This window comes from Actinia tenebrosa, unplaced genomic scaffold (genome assembly GCF_029948245.1).
Source record: "Actinia tenebrosa isolate PJP-AT-01 unplaced genomic scaffold, QUT_ActTen_1.0 PGA_scaffold9__36_contigs__length_13948895, whole genome shotgun sequence".
Taxonomy (NCBI): Eukaryota; Metazoa; Cnidaria; class Anthozoa; order Actiniaria; family Actiniidae; genus Actinia; species Actinia tenebrosa.
The window spans coordinates 1131425-1154154 of record NW_028292586.1 but is presented as its reverse complement, the minus strand read 5'-3'; the positions used below and the strand labels follow the sequence as shown (position 1 = coordinate 1154154).

General features: G+C 38.5%; 2 protein-coding genes across 3 annotated transcripts; one reads left to right on the top strand and one right to left on the bottom strand.

The window, feature by feature from the left end:
* The first annotated feature begins 110 nt into the window (after positions 1 to 110).
* LOC116294434 (ankyrin repeat and EF-hand domain-containing protein 1) lies at positions 111 to 22425 on the top strand. 2 transcript variants are annotated; one of them, XM_031702029.2, is made up of 17 exons: positions 111 to 449; positions 961 to 1155; positions 1956 to 2065; positions 2472 to 2576; positions 3098 to 3532; positions 4025 to 4157; positions 5024 to 5136; positions 5344 to 5367; positions 5450 to 5491; positions 5727 to 5822; positions 5965 to 6052; positions 6583 to 6757; positions 7038 to 7235; positions 7342 to 7475; positions 19992 to 20089; positions 20665 to 20811; positions 21129 to 22425. In XM_031702029.2, exons 1-17 carry the CDS (start codon positions 320 to 322, stop codon positions 21258 to 21260), a joined length of 2355 nt encoding a protein of 784 aa, XP_031557889.2. In that variant the 5' UTR covers positions 111 to 319; the 3' UTR covers positions 21261 to 22425. The 2 variants fall into 2 exon arrangements, with proteins under 2 accessions (XP_031557889.2, XP_031557891.2); XM_031702031.2 differs by lacking the exons at positions 19992 to 20089; positions 20665 to 20811; positions 21129 to 22425 and adding an exon at positions 11173 to 12858.
* On the bottom strand, positions 13483 to 18109 carry LOC148904454 (uncharacterized). Its single transcript, XM_089024916.1, has 4 exons — positions 17324 to 18109; positions 17050 to 17120; positions 15732 to 16778; positions 13483 to 15429 (listed from the first exon to the last, which is right to left on the bottom strand). Exons 1-4 carry the CDS (start codon positions 17733 to 17735, stop codon positions 13483 to 13485), a joined length of 3477 nt encoding a protein of 1158 aa, XP_088881042.1. The 5' UTR covers positions 17736 to 18109.
* Positions 22426 to 22730: the final 305 nt, after the last annotated feature.

Below are 22730 nucleotides of genomic sequence, written 5' to 3'. Positions count from 1 at the left end.
TCGATAGGATATCTTTGGTTGATACGAATAAGGTACTAATAGTGGATGAGGTCCATTGTATTTGGAACCAATCAGCGCGCAGGATGATGTCCTGTCAATGTTATCTTGACGACATGAACGCGCTGTGGTCTCGAAGGACTTCACTCTGACACAATTACACCAATGGAATTTGGGATTTCTTAAACTTTTTCAATGAAATCTTCAAAAAGTCCCATCAAGAATCATTATTCTACAAGCAAGGAAAGTCTCAAAGAGTTTTGGTGGCTGAAGGCGAGCTTAAAAGCCATTCTCGTGGCCGGGGAAATTTGTCCGGTGAAAAATGCCGATTGCCATTGAGCGTTTAGAATACCTTCAACTCTTGAAGTTCCTTCAATCAGTACGAAATGAAGACGTCGAACAAATCGAAAAACTCGTAGCTAATGGAGTACCTGACCTAATTAATTTATCTGGTAAGGAAAAATAATGATTCTTCTCCTCAAGAAAAAATTTTTTGAGACCGCCAAAATTCCCAAAATTATTATTCTTGGAAGAAACGCTACTTGCAAGCTGTGATTATCAAGCTTGATAACCATGTAATTATGATAATTTTAGTGTTATTACTTAACACCAAAGTAGTTTAATGCAAAAGCCGTTGAAAAGTTTACTGCTTGAGAATATATAGGCAAAAATTGATTCAAAGAATATAACTGTATTTAACAAAAAAAACAGTAATCTAAAACTCTTATCGCGCTGTTGAGCTTATCAAGGTCTCTTGTATACACAATTTTAATCGTATAAATTTTCAAAGTTTAATCCCTTCAGAACGGATTTAATTATAATATATTGGAGTGAAGCTTCCTGACTCGTTTTCTCTCTCTTCAAGGATATTTTGGTTTATTCAAAAAAATTTGTGCTGTGCTAGCCGCGAAAAAGCTATTAAGGTTTAAAATATTGACTCATTTGTATTTGAAATCATTACAGAGCCAGAGCATGGAGAAACAGGGTTACACATTGCTGCCTGTAAGAATAATGAGAAAATGATATCTCTTCTGCTATCATTGGGTGCAAGCCCTAACGTTATTAACTTCAAAGGACAGACCCCTGCAATGTGTGCTGCAGAGTTTGGTCACACACAAGCTCTGTTGCTCCTGACTGATGCTGGTACTAATTTGACAAGTAAGTTAGACCCTCAGAAACTGCAATTTTACCAAACATCTTCAGGATCAATCACCAATATGTAAGGATTGCCCCTCAAAACCATGGCACTTGAAATCTATTTCCTTAGGAGCCTCAATTTCTCCAGGAGCCTAGTATTAGACCCCTCAGATTAGACTCTCCCTGATTAGACCCCCCCTCCCTCCTCTCACTCCAAACTATGCTCTGCTCTGCTCCGGGAATCAATCTGAGACCCAAGAAGTGAATAGACTACCACTAACACCACCCTTGATTCCCAATAAATTGTTTGTGTATGCTTTGTTCTCTAGCCAAGGGTGGTTCCAGGGGAGGGGTCCTGCCCCCGCCCCCCTTTCTCAACCATACGATATATAACAAAGAATCTTAATACTGTAATATCCTTTAAACTGAAAGTCATGATTGGCTTATGCATGTCTATCATTCGAATGTCAAATGTATACCAATAGTAACACAAATTGAAAAGCCTATATGGTGTATGTATATATTAGTATGGCATCAAAAATGAGGCCACATAATGAAAGTAGGTTTTGTACTCCCCCCCCCCCCCCCCTATCAAAAAAAATCCTGGATCTGCTCTTGCTGGCATAGGTACGGCAGCCAGCTAGCTGTCTAAGTACCTTTATGTTATATCTAAGTTACTATTTTCCCACCTCCCTGACCAGATATTGTTTGAGAATTTCTATTTATTGTGCACTTCAAACAGGGATTCCAACTTCGATAGTTGGGCTTTCTGTGGATAGGCAGGTTCATTAAAAAAAATGATTTTCTTCTTCCCTTTTTAGTAACAGACAAGGAAGGAAAGGGGATTATATTTAACTGTATACAACCAACCAAGCGTCATTTGGAATGCCTGAAGATTGTCATTAAGAATGGTGCCGATGTAAATAATGTGGTAAGTTGTGATAATTTTATGTCACAAGGTATAGAAATTGAATAAGCCTGAAGCAAGATGACATTTTACCCCCAACTTTATACCATAAAAGTTTTTTTTAAATTCTTTCATATTAAAATTTTTGATTCCTTACAGAATACAGGAACAATAGTCATAATTAAAGAACAAAAGCAGTTTGAGAAGGATTATGGTCTAGAGACGGGGGTAAAACGTCATCTCGCTTCAGGCTTATTGAGATGATTCAGACAATGAGAATGCCGAATCGCTGCAATGTTGGCCAAATAATAATTTTGGGACTTGAATAAAATTGGAAAGCTTCAACTTTGCAAAGCTTTCAATTTTTGGCTAATATTGAGTAAAGAATTACTGAAGTAATAATCTGCATTTTCCATATTATCTCTGCCAGAGTTTAGAAGGCCTGCCATTATTACACGTTGCTGCAACAGAAGGCTTAGATGATATAGTTAGGGATTTGCTTAAAGCAGGCACTGATCCTGATGGCAAACACAAGGTATGGATTCTATTGGTGTTAAAGATGTTCATGAGCTTTGCTTGTACTCCCTGTTTACACATGAGTTACTGACAATGTTATCCAAATGGGCTAAAATGGTGTTGTTTTGATATGCAAAAAAAAAGTTTTTCATTGTAATATTTTAACGTGGCTAATTTAAGGGACTTAAAATTTGCCATGCTTTGGTTGCAAGTTTTTTTTGAATTGGGATACCGTGGACAAGCTAAGTGTAACTTACCACCAACATTAAAATAACACTTTCTTTATGAATTTTCTTTGGGTTAATTGAGGGGATTTTAGAATCCACCCCAATCAATAGATGAGTTGTGGATATTTATTGTAAATTATTGCAGTTATATCAGACATCGCCATAATGCACTTACCTCTACTAAAGGTCCTACATAGTGCAGGACCTCTCTGAAAAACACCTTCATGATGAGAGCTTTCCGTATAAACATTATCATTATTATTATTTTTATTATTATTTAACATATATATCATTTTATAAATGTTAATTCTAGAAAACAGGTCAGTCTGCTCTGCATTGTGCGGCAGCTTCAGGTAGTGTTGGTTGTGTGCGTCACTTACTAGAGGCCGGTGCCGACCATGATGTATTGGATCATGAAAATGTACATGCAGCTCACAAAGCTGCACTGAATGGACACTTTGAAGTAATAAGAGTATTAGCAGCATATGGTAGTGACCTGGGTAAAGTCTCCTTGGATGGGAATACCCCTCTACATCATGCCGCAACCCAAGGGTATGGACCAATATGTAAATTTCTGGCACAAAGAGGCTGTCCAGCTAGTCTGAAGAATAAAGAAGGGAAGACACCTAGACTATTGGCTAAAGATAATGAACACAAAGAGGCAATAAAGGAATGTCGTAAGGCTGAGAAACAATCTGCAAGACTTAGTAAAGGCGGAGGAAAAGCTGGAGAACCATATTCTATTAGAGTAAGTAACAAACATTAAGTTTGATCATGTCCAAAGCTTAAGGTGTAGTTATTTGAGTGATTAATGGTGTTTAACAAAACTCATGGACCTTATCAATTTTTGCAATCATGCAGAACTTTTCATAAATATAATCTAACTTAGATGATATGGAGTTTTTCATCTTCTAATAACATTTTCTCTGGGCGTAAGGTTTTCTCATCTCAGACCAAATACCATCATTCCCTTGAGAATTGGATTTAAATCCATATTTATTTAATACTTTTTCTCTGTTACTCAGGTGATAATTAATACCCATAGGAAAACAATAATTGATATATAATTGATATAAGAGCCTCATTAAGTCAAGGTTTCTGATGCACACAATGAAACTAAGTTGCTCATTGACCACCCATCATTCTTAGTTTCTAACTTCACAATCAAACTTCCACGTAATCTCAAGTGAACAACTTTATGCGTACTTCTGTACTTTTTCTTCATGTTATGTATTTATAGCTTTATGACTGGTTACAAGAACATGAGGCAAAGGTGCTGGCAATGTTTCAACAGTTTGACCCTGAAGATGATGACGGCAATAGAAAAGGATATATTAATAAAGAGAATTTTGTAGTGTGTCTACAGACACTGAGTAAGTAGAGTAGCTTGCTTGTTCCTAGTATCACCATCATCATAGAATAATAGAATATATAGGCAATAGAAAAGGATATATTAGTAAAGAGAGTTTTGTAGTGTGTCTACAGACACTGATAAGTAAAGTAGATTGCTTGTGTCTAGTATCACCATCATCATAGAATAATAGAATATATAGGCAATAGAAAAGGATATATTAGTAAAGAGAGTTTTGTAGTGTGTCTACAGACACTGAGTAAGTAGAGTAGATTGCTTGTTCCTAGTATCAGGCCTCGTTTGCTTCCTGGCATGATGAGTCATCATGATTATGATGATTTATAACTCCTCATCAAACCATTAAAAATTATCACTTAGCCCTGAGACGACCATTTCAAGGAGGCTTTCATTTATTAGCACATGGGGGAGGGGAGAGGGGTTACATACATTTTGAGAAAGTGGTTATCACATATTGAGGATGGGGGGGGGGGGGGGGGGGGGGGTTGAGAACTATTGAAGGATGATGAATAGTGAATAGGGGGGCTATGCAATTATTGTTGCCTCTACCATGAAGGGGTTTTGGGTTATATTTGTAAAGCTTTCCATGTGATTTTGCACCCCCACCCCCTCCCCTTCCTGTGCTAATAAAATGAAAGGCCCACTAAATGGATTCACATCACTTGTCAATATTGGAGGGATGTATAAGAAACCACTGAGGACGTAAAGAAACCTTTGCAGTGACCACCTGCATTGCCTACTCCTCCTACTAACCTACCTCTTATATTCATACACTCATTGTAAGGCACATTTGATCGATGTACATATGGAATAAGAGTGCTATAGGAATCATATAATCTGCCAGCTATTGATTTGTGTATTTGTTTTTAGATTGTCCTGTAGAAGTTTCAGACTTGGAGAAAATAGCAGTCGTACATGATCCAAGCAAGGAAGATAAAGTAGATTATGGATTGTTTATTAGCTGTAAGAAAATTATTGGCAAGGTGAGATATGACAGTGTATTACAACAAACAAGACTGATACTTTTGTCATATTAATATTTAGTGCTAAATCGACTGCTGTTTTCCTTTCAAATTTGATCTTAGGAGATATTCTCTTATCTCCTTTTGCACTACAACTGCAAGCCTTTTTGAGAATGAACAAAGCTTAGACACAGTTTAACTGACATATCTTTTTTTGTTATTTTATAGCAATTTATGGTAACCCTTGGAAAGGTAAGTGAACAAAATTGGATGACATGAAATGAGATTAGGTGCTAATTTAAATTTGATTGCATTTAAAACTTTTTTAATACAGAAAAAGAAGAAGAAAGGAGGCAAAAAAGGAAAGAAAAAGAAGGCAAGTATTTATAAGACTAAATTAATTAAATTATTGCATTTTATTGTCTAAATATACATGCAGCTATCATAACAATATTACCAAAATCCTTACAAAGACTCATTGTCAGAGAAATGACTGTAATAAGATCAATAGCACTGATAAGAAAAGAAAAGATGTGTCAATCTAAAAAAACTTGCATTTTTTTATTCATGAATTTGTTGTAATAGCTTTATTACACTTTCTTATTCCACAGGGTAAAACGAAAGTTCCTCTTCCAATATGTACAGCTCCTGATGGCCCCAGAACAAAGCACGGAGGGCCACCACAGGATTTGATAGAAAGATATGTGGTGAGTCAAAACAAGCTATCATCATTCTGAGTCTTTTAAATCACAGATAAATATTATCCAAATGTAGAAAATCGCTGTAATCTCTAAAATCAATCACCTGTTTTGATCGACCTTCGTGTTCAATAGTTTCATTTCTTTGCAGCATTTTACAGATAATTCTAGATTTGACCGTGATAATCCACCATCTCATCCTATACAAGATGATTCAGCATGGTATCTTAATTTCCCAGGTGAGCTGGTACCAGGGGGTACCCCAATCATTATAGTACTAATCCCAAATTACCACCCAATACAACACCCAAAATGTACACCCAAAATGTACACCCAAAATATACACCCAAAATATATACACCCAAAATACATACACCCAAAATACATACACCCAAAATACATAAACCCAAAATGTACACCCAAAATGGCGAATATTAAGTGGCACTTTGAAAACAGGTTATGCAACTACTGATATGATGATATTTAACCACAACAAATAACCCCCAAACGAAGTACCCAAACAAGGTACCCCAGAAAACGTACACCTATTTGACTAAATAAAGTGTCCAAAACAAATTACCCAAATTTCCCAGTGGTTACCTAAGTGGGACTAATTCCTGCATAATGTAACCCAAGCAATGTAACCCAGACATCTGCTACAAACAATCAGGTTACCCCAAGCAAGATAGATATATGTACCATATTTATTTTACTAATATGCAATATTGAAGTTATTATATGATTATTATATGATTTCTCTTGATTACAGAAACTTCATATTTGAATATTAGTGACGCTGCTAAATTAGGCGATTTAGAGACTCTTAAAGCAGCGTTCATCAAGGGTACTCCTGTAGACCAACGAGATAAGTACTACAAGACACCCCTGATGGCTGCTTGTTCTCATGGAAACCTAGATATGGCTAAGTTCCTACTTGACTTAGGGTAAGCAAAAACTGCTTGTTCTTTTTTCCAGTCCATTATTCTAAAAATTATGCATTTTGGGCCTGGTCGTGCTAGGATGGATAGCTCTATCCATCAGATAATGCTATTCACACTTCCTACAGCTGGCCCCTGATGGGCTATAATGGGCAGTATCTCTGACTGCAGTTTACTTGTGGTGCATATATTTGGATAACAGTTGCTAAACAACAAAAAAGTTGAAAAACAAGATAAAAGTGAAAAAATAAAAAATATCATTAATAATGGATAATAATATCAACAGGGCAGATGTCATTGGACGAGATAACTTCAAGTGGACTCCACTGCACCATGCGTGCCATGCAGGACAACTCGATGTCATCAAGCTACTCTTAGAAAGAGGTGCCGAGCTTGACGCACAGACCATTAATGGTGGCACCCCAGTGATGAGGGCAATAGAGAGTTCTAAAGAAGAAGCGGTAGAGTTCCTTATAGCTAAAGGGTCAGTATTCTTGAAAACAATGTAGATCCAACTTAGATGTGATTTTGAAAGCGGCAGGGACAAAAGGAAGTGGTAACTATTAAAGTGATTGTTAACATTTTTTTAGAGCGAAGATACAGTTACCCAATAAGAAAGGCCACACTGCTCTAGACGTTGCTAAGGCTTATGCAGATCCACGTGTGGTTGCTATGGTGCAGAAACGTTGGGATGAGATACCTCCACCAGTCGACAAGAAAAAACGTAAGTAATACACTTGTTATTCTGTATGTGCATGGTATATTTATATAAATTATACATATATTAACTGGTCATGGCATGTTGAATGGTCATCGATGATAACACATTCGACCTTAAAAGTCAAGAAATCATTTTAAATTTGTTCAAGAATTTGAAGTGCCTTGCTTTCAAAATCTGTATGAGTTACTTGAACCTTGTCGAACTGGCGTATTCTAATGCTTCAGATTTTGTCATGGCTTTTTTGGTTAAGAGAATCGTACTTTTATGACCTTGATTATTTGTTGATAAAATTACTCTATAATTTGATACATATAAATATTATCTTTGATATCAGTGGCATATTTCAGATTCATCCAGGCAAGAAATGTTCTTTAAAAATACTGTTTTATAATGGAATGTTAACCTTAAATTATGAAAAAGGGTATTTTAACTTTTTTTTAACATCGTATTAAGCGTACAATTCGCTAGTTACATATATTTCCTGGATGGAGTATGCAGCAATCCCTCATTAAGATGGAAAAAAATTTATTGAGAGATTTGATTTGCTTGTTACTTGAAGCCTGAATTGGAAAGTTCAAATGTACTTGCCAGTTGTTGCTGTGCACAGTAGTGACCACGACAATGACTTTCTTTTCTTTTCTCATCCATCTAATGACAGGAAGGGTTCTTCCCCTAAAGGGGTTATTTTGTCAAGCCAGTAAATCAAGCTAGTGACATCAGGTTTAGTGCTTCTGGACAGCCTTACATACTAGTGTCACAAAAAATTATATTGCTTTCTTTCTCTTATGGTTTCTTTCACTTTCGAAATTACTTTTCTTGGTGCGTTACGTTCATAGATAAGGGGTCAGAAGTGAGTTATGTAATCTCCAGTCGTACTCACTATAAATTTTATCGCTGGAATTCACTTGACGTCATTTCCTCTCATGCAAAATGATCATCAGCTGAATCAATGGCAAGTTTCAATATAATAATATTCTTTCTGGCTGACAGCACATGGTGGTCAGTGTTTGGCCACCATTCATGGCAGATATGAGATTCAAAGACTTTAATAGCTGATTGAACGCAGCAATACCAAATACACTCTCATTCTCCAGGTCTTTTCTCTTTTCACATTCTCTTTGAAAGAATCATAAATTGTTCTGGCTTGCAGCTGTAAAGCCATGATAGGTCGTAATTGACCGCCCAATTTCAACCTCTCCTCTATCTCCCCTCTGGTTTAAAGTTTCAAACACTCTGAAAACAAAGCACTAATCAGAGAAAGGAGTAGAGTTCTTTTAGTCTACTTTAAGGCTGAAATATTCTCTTATCTTTGTCCGTCATTATTACGGATACTGCTCTTACGTCTTCTCTTTCTTACAACTAACTTGCTATCTTTCTCTCTCTCTTTCTCTTCTGTTAAAGCTAAAATTCGCCCAATGCTAAAACCTAACTCAGTCAACGAGGAAGATAAAGCGAGAAGGGAAAACACAAGCAGAGAACACGAGCATTTTTCAGAAAGTCCCGCAGCGTCCCTTTCCACTATTGATTCTTCTTCAACCCTGTCGTATCTGCAATACCGTGGTCTTTCCAGTACCTCCAAGAGGAGGGTGTGGTTTGAGCGCTACTTTAACGAGTCTGTGGAAGATATGGAGAACAGTGAATGCAATGAGATAGATGCAACACAGGGATCCCAACGTACGGATATGGATATCACATCGTCCTCTGATTTATCTGATTTCTAAAGGACAACTATGAACACATACGAACAGATATGAATGGGTCTAATTTTAAGAGGCGCTTCATCCGACTGCCAGATGGCATCTATAAACACTATACAATCTATAAACAGGGATCCCATTGTACAGATATTCATCCCCTAGTACGTAGTGTCCATGTGACAGCTAGAAACACAGGGTTCCCATTGTACAGATATTTATCCCTTCACGGATAGGTAGTAGTGAGGTAGTACGTAGTGTCCACATGACAGCTAGAAACACAGGGTTCTCATTGTACAGATATTCATCCCTTCGTGGATAGGTAGTAGTGTCCCTGCATGTGACGGCTAGAAACACAGGTTTCCCAGCAGATATGGATCTCTTTTTATCATCTGCTTCTTTTTACCATCTGCTTCGTCTAGTTGATTAGTTGCTAGGTAACAGCAAGAAAGAGCAATTTTTAAAGGAAAATATTGTCCTTATTTGTCATCGTCTTCATCTTGTTGGTGTCAGAGAAGATGGACGCACATGAGGAACAACAAGAAACAGGACTGCTGAAGATGTTAGCCTTAACAGCTCCTTCATTTGTCATCGTCTTCATCTTGTTGGCGTCAGAGAAGATGGACGCACGTGAGGAACACCAAGAAACAGAACTGCTGTAGATGTTAGCCTTGACAGCTCCTCAGGTCATTTGTCATTGTCTTCATCCTGTTCCTGAGGATGGATGTAGATAGGGAACAACTAGGAACAAAACTGCTGAAGATGTTAGCCTTGACAGCTATTTCATCTCTAATGTTTACTCAAGTCTTACACATTACATTGTAAGTTAGGCTGAGTTCATAATGTATGGCAGAGAGGGGGGGGGGGGGGGGGACAGGTGAAATCTTTAAATGACAAAATTCCTAAGACCCTCCCTTGAAGTCCCCCCAAAAATAACTATGCTCCTGGACAATCTCTTGTAGCTTCTTCTAAAACTTTTGCATCCCCACCCCCCCCCCCCCAATTCTATGAAAAAAAATTTCAAACCCCCCCCATTTTACTGGTAAAATTTTTTCCGATCCCCCCTAAATTTCACCTGCCCCCCCCTCCTGCCATACATTATAAACGCAGCCTTACTTTTTGTCACACAAATCGTTACCAACGTTCTTTTATCCCTACCAACATTCTCCTAACCCTAAGGCATCCATTCCTTTTGGTCTAGACCTTTGTTGATTAGAAAATAGATTCAAGAAATTAATACAAAACCCTCCACTTTATTCCCCTGCATGCTAATGAGGTACAAAAACCATTAACTAATTTTCTTCTAATTCATGTCATTTTTGTATTTATGTTTATTTTTATCATTACATACATATTGTGTGTGGGTGTGGGCTAGAGTGATGATGGGTGAGTATAGTGTACTGTATAGTGTGTTCATGTGTGTCTGGCTGGCTGCTGTGTTAGAGGGTAATAGAGCCTAATACGTACTGTATTGTACTGTATAGTGTGTTTGGCTGGCTGACTGCTGTGTTAGAGAGTAGGAGGATGGGTGTCCTAATAGGTACTGTACTGTACTGTATAGTGTGTTTGGCTGGCTGGCTTCTGTGTTAGAGGGTAGGAGGATGGGTGTCCTAATAGGTACTGTACTGTAATGTATAGTGTGTTTGGCTGGCTGGCTGCTGTGTTAGAGGGTAGGAGGTGGGTGTTCTAATAGGTGGGTGTCCTAATAGGTGGGTGTTCTAATAGGTGGGTGTCCTAATAGGTGGGTGGGTAAGAGAGGATTTTTGTGATGATGTCTTTCTCTGTTTTCATCAAAGTACACTTAGATTAAGCTACTTTTAAAATGCTCCATCGATTTCTTAATTTAACTTCATCAAACACATGAACATTATTGACTCAGTAAACAGAAGAGAAGAAATAGCGTAAGGCAACATCACAGTGAAAAACCCTCTAAACGACGGCCAGCCAGGTGAACAACAAACATCTATGTGAAGAGTACTCTTACGTGCGCTCTTCTGACTCATCAGGAAAGGCAGCTCCCAGGCCCAAATCGGTTGCGCAGTCAAGTGCGGACGGTGATGGTGGTGGAGAAGCTGCTGACGAGGAGGGCGATGGTGGTGACGAAGACTAAAATTAAATTGACTAAAAGTTCAAAAACCAAAGAGAAAAGGACAGAAATGAACATCAAGATGGGACGAAAAACAAGTTCAACAACAGGACTTCATGTTCAGACTACTTTTGACAAATACTGATACGGAAATTTAAAAGAGTTAAGTTTAAGAGTGTCGAGTTATGTGAAACAATAGATATTTGCACGGTTTTGATCATTTGTTTTGGTGATAGGGGAGAAAGTGAGAGAGTTGGAGAGTTAGAGTTATTTCGGTGGAGTAATCCAACCCGTTGTTTGGTTAATTTTACAGGGAATTGAAATATGTGGACAAAAACAAAACGTCTAAAAAGGGCAGTAATTATTCTGTCGCGGAATGAGATGCTTGATTGTTCCTATATGTACAGTATATAGTGTTTTTACAAGCATCGCTACCTCTATAAGTAGGATCATTTCCATTCGTATGTCACTTTCTCGCTACTTCATTTAGTTATCCCAAGCCCTTAACTCTGCAGGCTTTCCTCGCATCCATAGGACCTCTCACTTTTCAGCAATTTAATCTTCCTTTCTTCATTGGCAAGCTTCTTTTTTTTGGTAAAATTGAATTGCAAAGCGGAAAAGAAATTTGAAAACAAACTTGCTATACTCACCCACCCAACATGATAATGAACAGCCCTTGAAAAAAAAAGTTTTCATCTTTAAAGTATTTAAGAGCGACTGTCCACTAATATCGAGCCAAATCAAGAATCGGCGGCAACAGTGAAAAAATCGATTTTCTTTATTTTTGGTCCAGAGTTAGGTATTAGTGAGTAAGTAAACGTGGTGGGTTTTATTTCTTCAAAAAAAATGTTATCGCTGAGAAAAATCGAAAAAACGGTCCGTCCGATATAGGGCCCAAGACGGCACGAAATGAAAGCCATTTTAGGGGTCTCTTTAACGTTATCCTGTAAAGTCGCAACACATTTTCCAGCCTTTTTAAATTGAGATATTCGTTCTTCAACTATTCTTGAACATTTTCATGCAATTTTAGGCTCATGGGTTTATTTATTATTTTTTTAGAGGTCCGTCAAACTCGCTATAATTTGAGTCTGCAAAAACTTCGCTCCGGCACACAAATTCAAAAAATAAATTCTACATGTGGTATAATTCAGAATCTTTCAAAACTTCGGATTCTAAGCAAGTTAATATGGATCTTAAAAGTTCCATCAAAATTAGTTTGGGGAAATTTCCACAGCGGTCCAAACAAGCGAGTGAATAATGCTGGTTTTTAGAAGAAACCGCCCCGTGACTTGAAAACATTGTGTTTGGAGCCTTTGAAATTAGGACGAAAATCAGTCTATAATTTTGCTAAAACGGACAGGTTTTAATTTCCAACGACTTTCTTAGTGTTTCTTTGAGTTAACTTCAAAATATCAAAGCTTAAGAATCGAGTTTTCCTTTTATTTACTTTGAGTAAGAACTACCCAGTTTCTAATTAGCATAGTGCTTTCAACGAGTAGATTTCAAAATATGTTTTTTGGTCTGAAAACACTCCTACAATTCGACTAATGTCAAAGCAATGTTACAGAAAGACGTTTCCTACTTGCTTTACATGTTTTCTTGCTAATTCTGTACAGTTTTACTTCCATTTTCAGAATTAGTTGTGATACGTTTATCGGAACTTGGGATCAGTACTATTGATTGCGTGACCTAACGTCCCGTGGGGGAAGGGGGGCGGGGGGTGAAAAGCTGAATGTAGCGGGCTTCCAGGTTTTGATACGAGGGAAGTCTCGAATCATTTCTTATTTTCTCGATTTGCGAAGCAATAACAAACTGGCTCCTTGCTGGCCTGACAACTATATTGAACAAAAATGTACCAAAGGATTTTACTGTAGTTACTTAACTACCTCGCTGATACCTGAGGCTAATTTCTAATTTGAAGATCTTGCTTACGTGAATCATGGCAAAAGATAAACCCAAGAATGGGAAACATTAAGAAAAAATACTGAAATTGTCAATTCCTACTTGTCATGATGTGCTCATAAATACCTGGACAAGCGTTTCTTTTTTTTTTTTTTCTTTCGTTTTCCTTTTTTTTCTTTTTTGTTGCCTTTTTTTTTTTAGTTTTAGTTTTTGATTTATTTTTGTACTTGCGCTCAGGTAAAATCAACGAAAAGGCGTTTCAGTCAGAAAGACTTAACTTTTGAGTTCTACATATAAGTTTAAACCGAATCGGTGCGACTTTCTGCCATTAAACCTGACATTCGCAGTTTGCATAAAGGGCCATAATCTTGTCTGTATATGGCTTCTTGCGCTTGACTTGAACATCTGTGGTGTCAATACCAAAATGGAGGCATATTTGCTTCAACATTGCGATGGCAAAAGTCTCCAGTTTTGACTTTGATGCCAAATCACAAATGTTATATGTGTCGAAAACCAGTGGGTGCTTTACGGACAGTTCGCTTTTTGCCTTGGCTGCGAATTCTTCAATCTCATGCTGATGAATGGCGTTTTCCAGTTCGTCAGCGGTATAATCATCGACATCTTCCTTTGGATCTGGACTCGGAAGCTTCTTCTTTTTAGCTACGCGTGAAAAAAAACTGGTAATCTGCTTGCTTGTCAAGAATTCGTCGCTGTTGAACAGTCGATTGCCGTTGATGTCCTTTGCTGTCATCATGGCTCTAGCAACTGACAAGGAATTTGCTTTCTGTCCAGTAGTTTCTCCTATCTGGAATTTCTTCAAAAGGTAGTCTTTCTGCTTTTGGGAGAATCTTTTTTTACCTCCTAGTGAAGATCTTAGGGCCCATCCCATTGGCAAGGTTTCTTTCTTGTTTTGTGCTGTCGTTCTTCTGTAGCTCGCATCTAAATGGGGGATCCCAATGAACTGTCCTTCTAATTTTTCTGCGTAACAAAGTGTCGCTTTGTCAAAAATGGTCTCCCGCTCCAAAGCAAAATGGTGTTTTCCACAATCTAGATGCTGTTCGAGGGAAGAATGTCTCAAGAACGTCATCGTACACCCTTCTTCAGGACAGGTAAACAGTGCACTTGGCTCTCTAGCTTCTGATGGAGCACTGAGTGTTTTCTCTGTGGTCGTTATTACTGATTCAACGGATTTGGGAGTTTTAGATTTGATCTGTGTAAATTGACTATCGCTGGTTTCAATCAACGTCAGGGATGGTATCTGTGAGTCGGTAGGTAGTTGTAGATCTTTGGATAATAGAAGTTTACCTGGTCCAATTTTGTATGCCTTCCAGATACGAATCCCATCTTCACAATACTCTACATTAGATACTTGACTGACACCATCCAGTTTCAATGTTGGCATATCTGGGATGACGGGGGATCCAGAGAGGATGACGCCCACAGCAGGAACTCCGCCTGACGATAAGATTGCTTTTTTCATGTGCTCATGAGAAATGATATCATTGCCTTCATTGAGGTGGATTCTCATATGGGACTTGATGGTAGCAGCCTTTCTATCACAGGCTCCCTTTCCTCCCTGTGGATCTGAGAAGTCCATGCGCTTGATTGCAACACCATGACAATGACCTAATAACTTTGCATAAAAAATGTTCGGACCGTTGCGATAGCATCCAGCGTTGTCCTGACGGTAAAAAACTGAGCGTAGTTTGGGCGTGATGACTTTAAGCCTTTCAATGACATCTGACATTATAGCCAGAATGACGACGTATTCCTGACTACATGACTCAAAGATGTGAACAAATGTTAACATTTCTAATTGACCATCTTTGCCTCGTTTAGTCGCTACTGTGATGTGCCAAGACATGCCACGTTTGGCAAACCAGTCTTTCTGACTCTCTCTAAACTTTCTTGGAATGAATTTCATGGCCCAGTCTTGGGTTAGAAAAACGGGCGTCTCATCGAGGACTTCTAAGATGTCTACTCTAGCCTCATCTTGGTTAACATAGCGCAAAAGATGTGATTTCCATGCTCCAATGTTTGTTTTGGCCTGTCGCACACGGAAAGTCAGCTCTTCCTTTGTATCTTCAGAGAGATTTCTCGACTGCTCTTTTAAAGCTTCCTCTATGCACATGACGGTGTCGGTTAGCATAGTACACCGATCACATGAGCTATCGTGCTGGTGATTACACTCTGACTGATAATCTGAATCACCAGGGTCACTCAAGGCATACCGCCTACAATGATCAGCCACCGTCGAACTCTCAGATATGTGCACCTGCAATTTATATTTAAAAATATCCATCACTGAATTAATTTAAATTAGCCTTTAAATAAAACTAACCGAGGGGATGTTTGGTTTATCTTTAATGCTCTAGCTTTGATTCTCTGTTGTTGATTTTATTTGTACTGGACAGCGAAGGTCCGCTATATTAGAGTTTCAGTATTGTGTGTAAGGTTACTCTAAGTACGTGAATCCGCGTGAATTGCGCTATTTTAAAACATCTGCTTTGACCGCGGAGAGACTCCCTAATCGGCCTACGCGGTCTTCGTACCGTAATGTGATGTTATAGCGGTTACCTTGTAGTCAGTTTTCAGGTAGCGTTTTCCTGCTTTAAGGCGATCTTGTTGTTGTTTTGCCCAGGCCATTCCTAAACCGATGTCTCCTAGTATTTCTGTAACGCTTTCTAGATCGTCAAATGCCTCTGCACCTGTAGAACTTATGTAGTCCAAACCCTGAAGCGAAGTTCTTAAAGAAGCAGGACAGACCATAAGGATACGAAGCAAAGTACTGCGACTCAAGGGCGTAAAGGCTGACTCCCGACAGAATTCCTGGTACTGTTGAATTACCTTTTCGGGAATGATCGTACGAATTACGTTTGGGACCTTGACTAGCTGATCAGAAGATAATTTTATGGTTTTCTCTCCAAAAGGTAAGTCCTGGATGATGTGTGGACTGGTAACGAAGTTAATAAAGTGGTCGATCTTGCTTGTTGACACGGAAATTCTTGACTGAGGTGACAGTGGGACAGGTTCTCCTCTTCCGTAAAGTAGGCAGTGACGTTTGGCCTCAGTATATCGATACTTTGTAAGATCTGGAATCCATTTACGAAGATTGTTTAGACTGACCTTGTCCGCCATGATAGAGAGAATTTGTCTTCGAGTACCCCAACTACCTGCAGTATTGTAACATTCGGTCAGCGCATCCAAAAGAATGGTATCCATGTCTTTAAAGTTTGCTACATCATCAGAAAACCGCTGGCAAGGGGCTGTCGAAGAAGAGACTGACTGCCAGAGAAAATCAGCATCACACGGGGCAATTTCTTCAAGAACGGCTGTTACTCCTTGGTATGCTTTGCGTGTATAATATCGCTTGGTCCTGTCACTAGCATTAGACCAAGGCGTAGTTAGGGTGTGTCTGACTGGACTGACATCTCTGGAACGCAAAAAGCTATTCAGTTCTTGTAAAGGATTTCCAGATGATTCCTCCAAGCTGCTATCATCAGAGGGCAAAAAAAGGCTCCCACCAGGTGTTACTGGGTTTAGATGTGGTTGACCGGTACTTTTTGCAGTCAACGGGGTGCTGTGGGCGGTTGGGGTATTCATTGTTACCTCTTTGTCAGTCTCCTATAAAATACAAGTACATACATATGAAAAGTTAATTTTATTTCCTGAAAGACAAGAAAACGCATGGGAGTTATAATCATTTAATAGAAGGGGCGGATCCAGAATGTTTTAAGGGGAGTAATTCTTACAGGGTAACCAATGCCGTTGCCAGTCTAAAATGTTTTCTGACATAAACACTAGTAATGCATTCCCTCGCCACCCCTGGACCAGACCCTCAGGATATGTGCTAAAACCACGCCTTTATTTAATGCTACGAAAGACATCGACTCACCAAGGACATACACTTCATCTTTGCTTGAACAGTGTAATCGTCTAGAAGGACCCTGCATTCCCGGCATATTGCTGTATAACAATGAAATATTCACATGGCATGATTTCAGTATATCAGACTTTATGGCGTCAAGTTAACGTCTTCATTTGACATTGCTTGAATTTTCACATGCAGCTATTGCAGCATGCAATTTAGCGGGAAATACATTTATTTTCATACTGAATTGGCTTTATTTCATTCCTTAGTACACAAAAAGAGTAACATATATACTAACCTGAACCTACGGGAACAAAGACACCCGTCATCTGCAAGATAGTATTCGATTTTTCTTTGCCGATCCCGCGATCAGCTTTGGGCCATTTTGCTTTCTTTTCGCCATGCCTTGACAGCTCCTGAGGAACTCGGCAGCGCTGGGAACTTCTGCGCCAGCCTATACCTAACAATGAACGATGACCTGGACAAATTGTCAACTCTGCAATATTGTCTGGAACCGAGAATATCGAAGCTCGAGCCAAAAGTAGTTCAACCTCAGAATCGACATCCTGTATACCAAAAGCTTTCTTATGCCCGGATATATCCAATTCACATGAACTAAGTGGTATCACGACCATCTTCTTGTTTCGATCTCTGGGATCATAACCGCAATTTCCGCCTACGATTTTCTTAAATGAACAGCTGACTTCCATTCCTAATCCTTCATGAACGAAAGCCGCTTTATTAGGAAGTGCTAGTAAATGTCATTTCCCCATGTCACGTGGTTGAACGCTTGTCCAAGTATTTATGAGCACATCATGACAAGTAGGAATTGACAATTTCAGTATTTTTTCTTAATGTTTCCCATTCTTGGGTTTATCTTTTGCCATGATTCACGTAAGCAAGATCTTCAAATTAGAAATTAGCCTCAGGTATCAGCGAGGTAGTTAAGTAACTACAGTAAAATCCTTTGGTACATTTTTGTTCAATATAGTTGTCAGGCCAGCAAGGAGCCAGTTTGTTATTGCTTCGCAAATCGAGAAAATAAGAAATGATTCGAGACTTCCCTCGTATCAAAACCTGGAAGCCCGCTACATTCGGCTTTTCACCCCCCGCCCCCCTTCCCCCACGGGACGTTAGGTCACGCAATCAATAGTACTGATCCCAAGTTCCGATAAACGTATCACAACTAATTCTGAAAATGGAAGTAAAACTGTACAGAATTAGCAAGAAAACATGTAAAGCAAGTAGGAAACGTCTTTCTGTAACATTGCTTTGACATTAGTCGAATTGTAGGAGTGTTTTCAGACCAAAAAACATATTTTGAAATCTACTCGTTGAAAGCACTATGCTAATTAGAAACTGGGTAGTTCTTACTCAAAGTAAATAAAAGGAAAACTCGATTCTTAAGCTTTGATATTTTGAAGTTAACTCAAAGAAACACTAAGAAAGTCGTTGGAAATTAAAACCTGTCCGTTTTAGCAAAATTATAGACTGATTTTCGTCCTAATTTCAAAGGCTCCAAACACAATGTTTTCAAGTCACGGGGCGGTTTCTTCTAAAAACCAGCATTATTCACTCGCTTGTTTGGACCGCTGTGGAAATTTCCCCAAACTAATTTTGATGGAACTTTTAAGATCCATATTAACTTGCTTAGAATCCGAAGTTTTGAAAGATTCTGAATTATACCACATGTAGAATTTATTTTTTGAATTTGTGTGCCGGAGCGAAGTTTTTGCAGACTCAAATTATAGCGAGTTTGACGGACCTCTAAAAAAATAATAAATAAACCCATGAGCCTAAAATTGCATGAAAATGTTCAAGAATAGTTGAAGAACGAATATCTCAATTTAAAAAGGCTGGAAAATGTGTTGCGACTTTACAGGATAACGTTAAAGAGACCCCTAAAATGGCTTTCATTTCGTGCCGTCTTGGGCCCTATATCGGACGGACCGTTTTTTCGATTTTTCTCAGCGATAACATTTTTTTTGAAGAAATAAAACCCACCACGTTTACTTACTCACTAATACCTAACTCTGGACCAAAAATAAAGAAAATCGATTTTTTGCTGTTGCCGCACATTGCTCGATATTAGTGGACAGTCGCTCTTAATATAATATAATTCTATATCATTACGAGTTTCTTAGTAGTATTATAAGTTTACAGTAATCTCAATAAAGTAATCATGATACAAGATTTCAAGTTTTTTATCAATAAATGTAGCAATACCAGATAGTATGAGTGTCATCTGTTTTGTCGGTTACCCCTTGTCAGCCAGAAATATGTAATTTATGTCAGCTAGCCCCATCATAATTCGGGACTGCGTCCCTGCGTGTTAGTGAGGTGGTTTATCAGTATGAGAACGATATCTTTACAGACTGCAGGAGTAAAGCATAACATTTGGCTCGGATTTAACTTAGGCTCTGTAGACCACGAAATCTGGTGTCACGTTGGGGTATTTATTCGAAAGCAATGATCATCCCTCGCGATCCAAAATTGTTTTACCCTCCTAATATATAATTGACTGGCATCCCTTCTAAATTTGCTTCAAGTAACCTAAGTAAACTGTGCCAATTTTTGTGCTTTCTTCCGCTCTGCGACGATCTGTGCATCATTCAGTCACCTCATTATATATATAACTTGGTGTTCGTATCAATTCTTTCATGTTGCGAAACCAACAGAAGAAGTGGTATTAACAAACGATGTCTTATTTCCTTTCTTTGTTAGTATCACCAACATAGACTTAGTCATGTCACTGCCTTTTGACCGCGCTATGCCATTTTATTGTAATCTATTTTCACCATTTTATCGTAAATTGTTGCTGAAAAGCCTTTTTAGGAGCATTCAATAAAGTATGTATGTATTGCCATCTGACGCCACGTCACAGTCTTTTGTCGCCATGTCACAGTCTTTCTTTTTCTTAAGAATACTTTCAGACCTCAAGTTCTGCGTGTTTTATTGTATCATAGGAGGTGGAAGCCCACGTAAACGAGCAGCTAAGTCAGCACCGGGTCAATCCAAAACGCATATGCCAAGTGTTAAAACCGCCCCGGAACCAAAAGAAGAGGTATAGGTCTAGAAGGGTAGTCATTGAAGGAGGGGAATATGGTAAATACTGAAAAAGACAAGTCGGCACTAATTCATTCCAAGACGGACATACCTCGCTTGGCCCCTCATGATGCCTATGTAAAACCCGGGCTAATTGTCCGTCCCCAGCCATCCTACTTTACCCAACGTTATTACCCTTCTCCCCTGAATTCTTCACGCTAACATCCATCCCTTCGTCTTCTTTGTTGTGAAGCACTTTTAACAAGAGCCCCAGGGCCCAGTTGCATAAAGTTTTCTTAAGATGAAAAAGCTTAAAAACACTCGTAAGTATTGTCTTAGTACAATGGCCTATTGTTTTGGAACAATACTTACGGATGCTCTTATCTTAAGAGAGCTTTATGCAACCGGGCCCAGACTCGGAAGATTGGGCTAGCCTACCACTCCCTGTGTTATTAACGTTAAATAAATTATAGTTTGCCTTATCCGCATTCCCTTTCCTCCAGTTCTAGTTCATTTTCTCTTGGTTTCCTTGTATCCTGATGTACAAGGAATATTTTATTATGAATCAAGATCGCTGTTTGCTTTTGTACTTAGATGTCAAACACTAGTATTCATTCTGCAATACAAAGCACTCGTAAGTCATCAGTCTTACGAGCAGCATCGGCCCTAGGAATCATAAATGAAAGACCCAAGTCCATAGTTTATAGCCCTAAACGAGCTTGGGTACCACAGCCAACCACGGTAAGACTTCAATCCTCTTCAATATTGATGCAATGTTGTTTTTTTAATATGATAGTCAGGGGCGGATCCAGGGGAGGGGTGCAGGGGGTGCGCACCCCTCCCTGGTTCCACTTTGTGCCCCTACTTCGAAGATAACCAAAACTGTTTTTTCCCTTTGATTCTAAGGGGTGCACCCCTCAGAGGGTTAACATTGTGTGCGGCACCTCACCCCTTCCTAAACAAAATCCCGGATCCTCCCCTGATAATACTAATAAGGGCAAATAATTCCTTTTAACCTAGTTTCTCAAGAATTTTCTCTGCCTTGATTTTCCTACCAGGAGGAATTACTTCGTGCTAAAGAAATCCAAAGAGTTCGTTTTGGCACAGACATCGACTTCCCAGATTATAAACCACCGTTCCGGAAACACATCATTACCAAGTCAGAGATTGTTGCAGCCGAGGATAATTAGATAGAGAGTTACATTGATGAAATCTCACTTGTAAAAAATATGCCAAGGATGATAGCGTTCGGCACACAGACTATTTCCCATTACTCATCCATCTACATCTGAGGAAGGTTCTAGGGATCATCGCTTACGGGTCCTCTCAAATACTAGTGAATGAGAGGTTAAGTAAGGCGGTCCCGCGATTGTAAAATTCGGTGTGGATATAGGAGCAAAGCCAGCAACACTTAAATACTATATATAATTTTATTATTATGATTATTTCTTTATATTGATTCAATACCCGAGACATTATTTTTCATTGGAAAAATATTATTTCTAACTTTTTATCTCGATGACTTTCGTTTTGCATTGGAGCATTTTAAGAATCGAAGGCTATAGCTAAAGCACTTTAACTTTCTCCAAAAACCAAAGTTTTCTTCGAAGAATTTTTAGCTAACTGCGCTCAGCTGGACTCTACTATATAGAAAAATATTAGTAATATGAATAGATTTCTAAGAAGCATTTCATTTTATTAACCAAATTTGATTTATTTATACTTATAATTTATATCATATCTATAAAATGATTCATTTTGTCAAGCTTGGAATCAAACGTCGAAGCAAGTCAATATTTTATTAAATATTCTTTCAATTTAAAACTTTCTAGTTTTATTTATTTATTTTTATTTGCTTTCTTTTCTTTTCGTTTCTTTTCTTTTAGTTTTATTTACTTTCTAGTATTATTTTTTAATTTTTTTTTGTAAATCATAATTATACGCATGCGTATTACGCTCAAAGCTAGACGCGGGTGCGTTTTTCCCCCCGCCAAAATGTCAGTATAACGGAAAGAGAAGTCTTCGAGACTAGAACCCGGTAGAAAAAATTAAAGCAAGACAAGCTGCTAGAAGGATTAAAAGACCTGTGGAATTTGGTTCGGATTTGGCTTAGAATATCAAGAAAAATGCCCCTACGATGCTGCCAAGATATGTGTTTACAAGTGCAAATAGTTTCCTCCTTAATTTCGAGGAGGTTTCAACGTTTTGCGAGGAGTTTCGTCAAAGCATTGTCGTAAGTAAGTCGAAGATAGTAGAGATAACGTAAATAATTTTTTCATGAGTTTGATCCTGGAAAGGCCTCCTGGAAGTTCTTTTTCTCACTTTATCGAAATAAAAGTCTTCAGGAATATCAAATGCTCAATTCTTTTGACGATATAAATATCAAATTTTAAACTCTATTTGCTGGCGTAGTTTTACTTTTCGAACCAGGTTAATTTTTGTTACCGCTAGGGCACTAAAAAGCATGTGTAGATATACTTTGCGAAAATCTTTGGGATGTGTGTTCTTTTGTTTGTTTGTTTGTATTGATGTTATTGTTTGTGTTGACAAAACCTTTTATATCAAATGTACGATTAGCCCACAGGCAGCCCACCATATTTTTCATGAGCATGAATGAAATTCAGGCAAGTTAAAACCGAGTCGTAGCGGCCAGCGGCTAC

Coding starts and splice junctions, on each gene's coding strand:
- LOC116294434 (XM_031702029.2), top strand. CDS start 320: ATGCCGATTGCCATTGAGCGTTTAGAATACCTTCAACTCTTGAAGTTC. Junction 5,823..5,964: donor ATTTGATAGAAAGATATGTG/GTGAGTCAAAAC, acceptor ATTTCTTTGCAG/CATTTTACAGATAATTCTAG. Junction 6,758..7,037: donor AAGTTCCTACTTGACTTAGG/GTAAGCAAAAAC, acceptor TAATATCAACAG/GGCAGATGTCATTGGACGAG.
- LOC148904454 (XM_089024916.1), bottom strand. CDS start 17,735: ATGGAAGTCAGCTGTTCATTTAAGAAAATCGTAGGCGGAAATTGCGGT. Junction 17,121..17,323: donor CTTTGTTCCCGTAGGTTCAG/GTTAGTATATAT, acceptor ATTGTTATACAG/CAATATGCCGGGAATGCAGG. Junction 16,779..17,049: donor AGATGAAGTGTATGTCCTTG/GTGAGTCGATGT, acceptor TGTATTTTATAG/GAGACTGACAAAGAGGTAAC.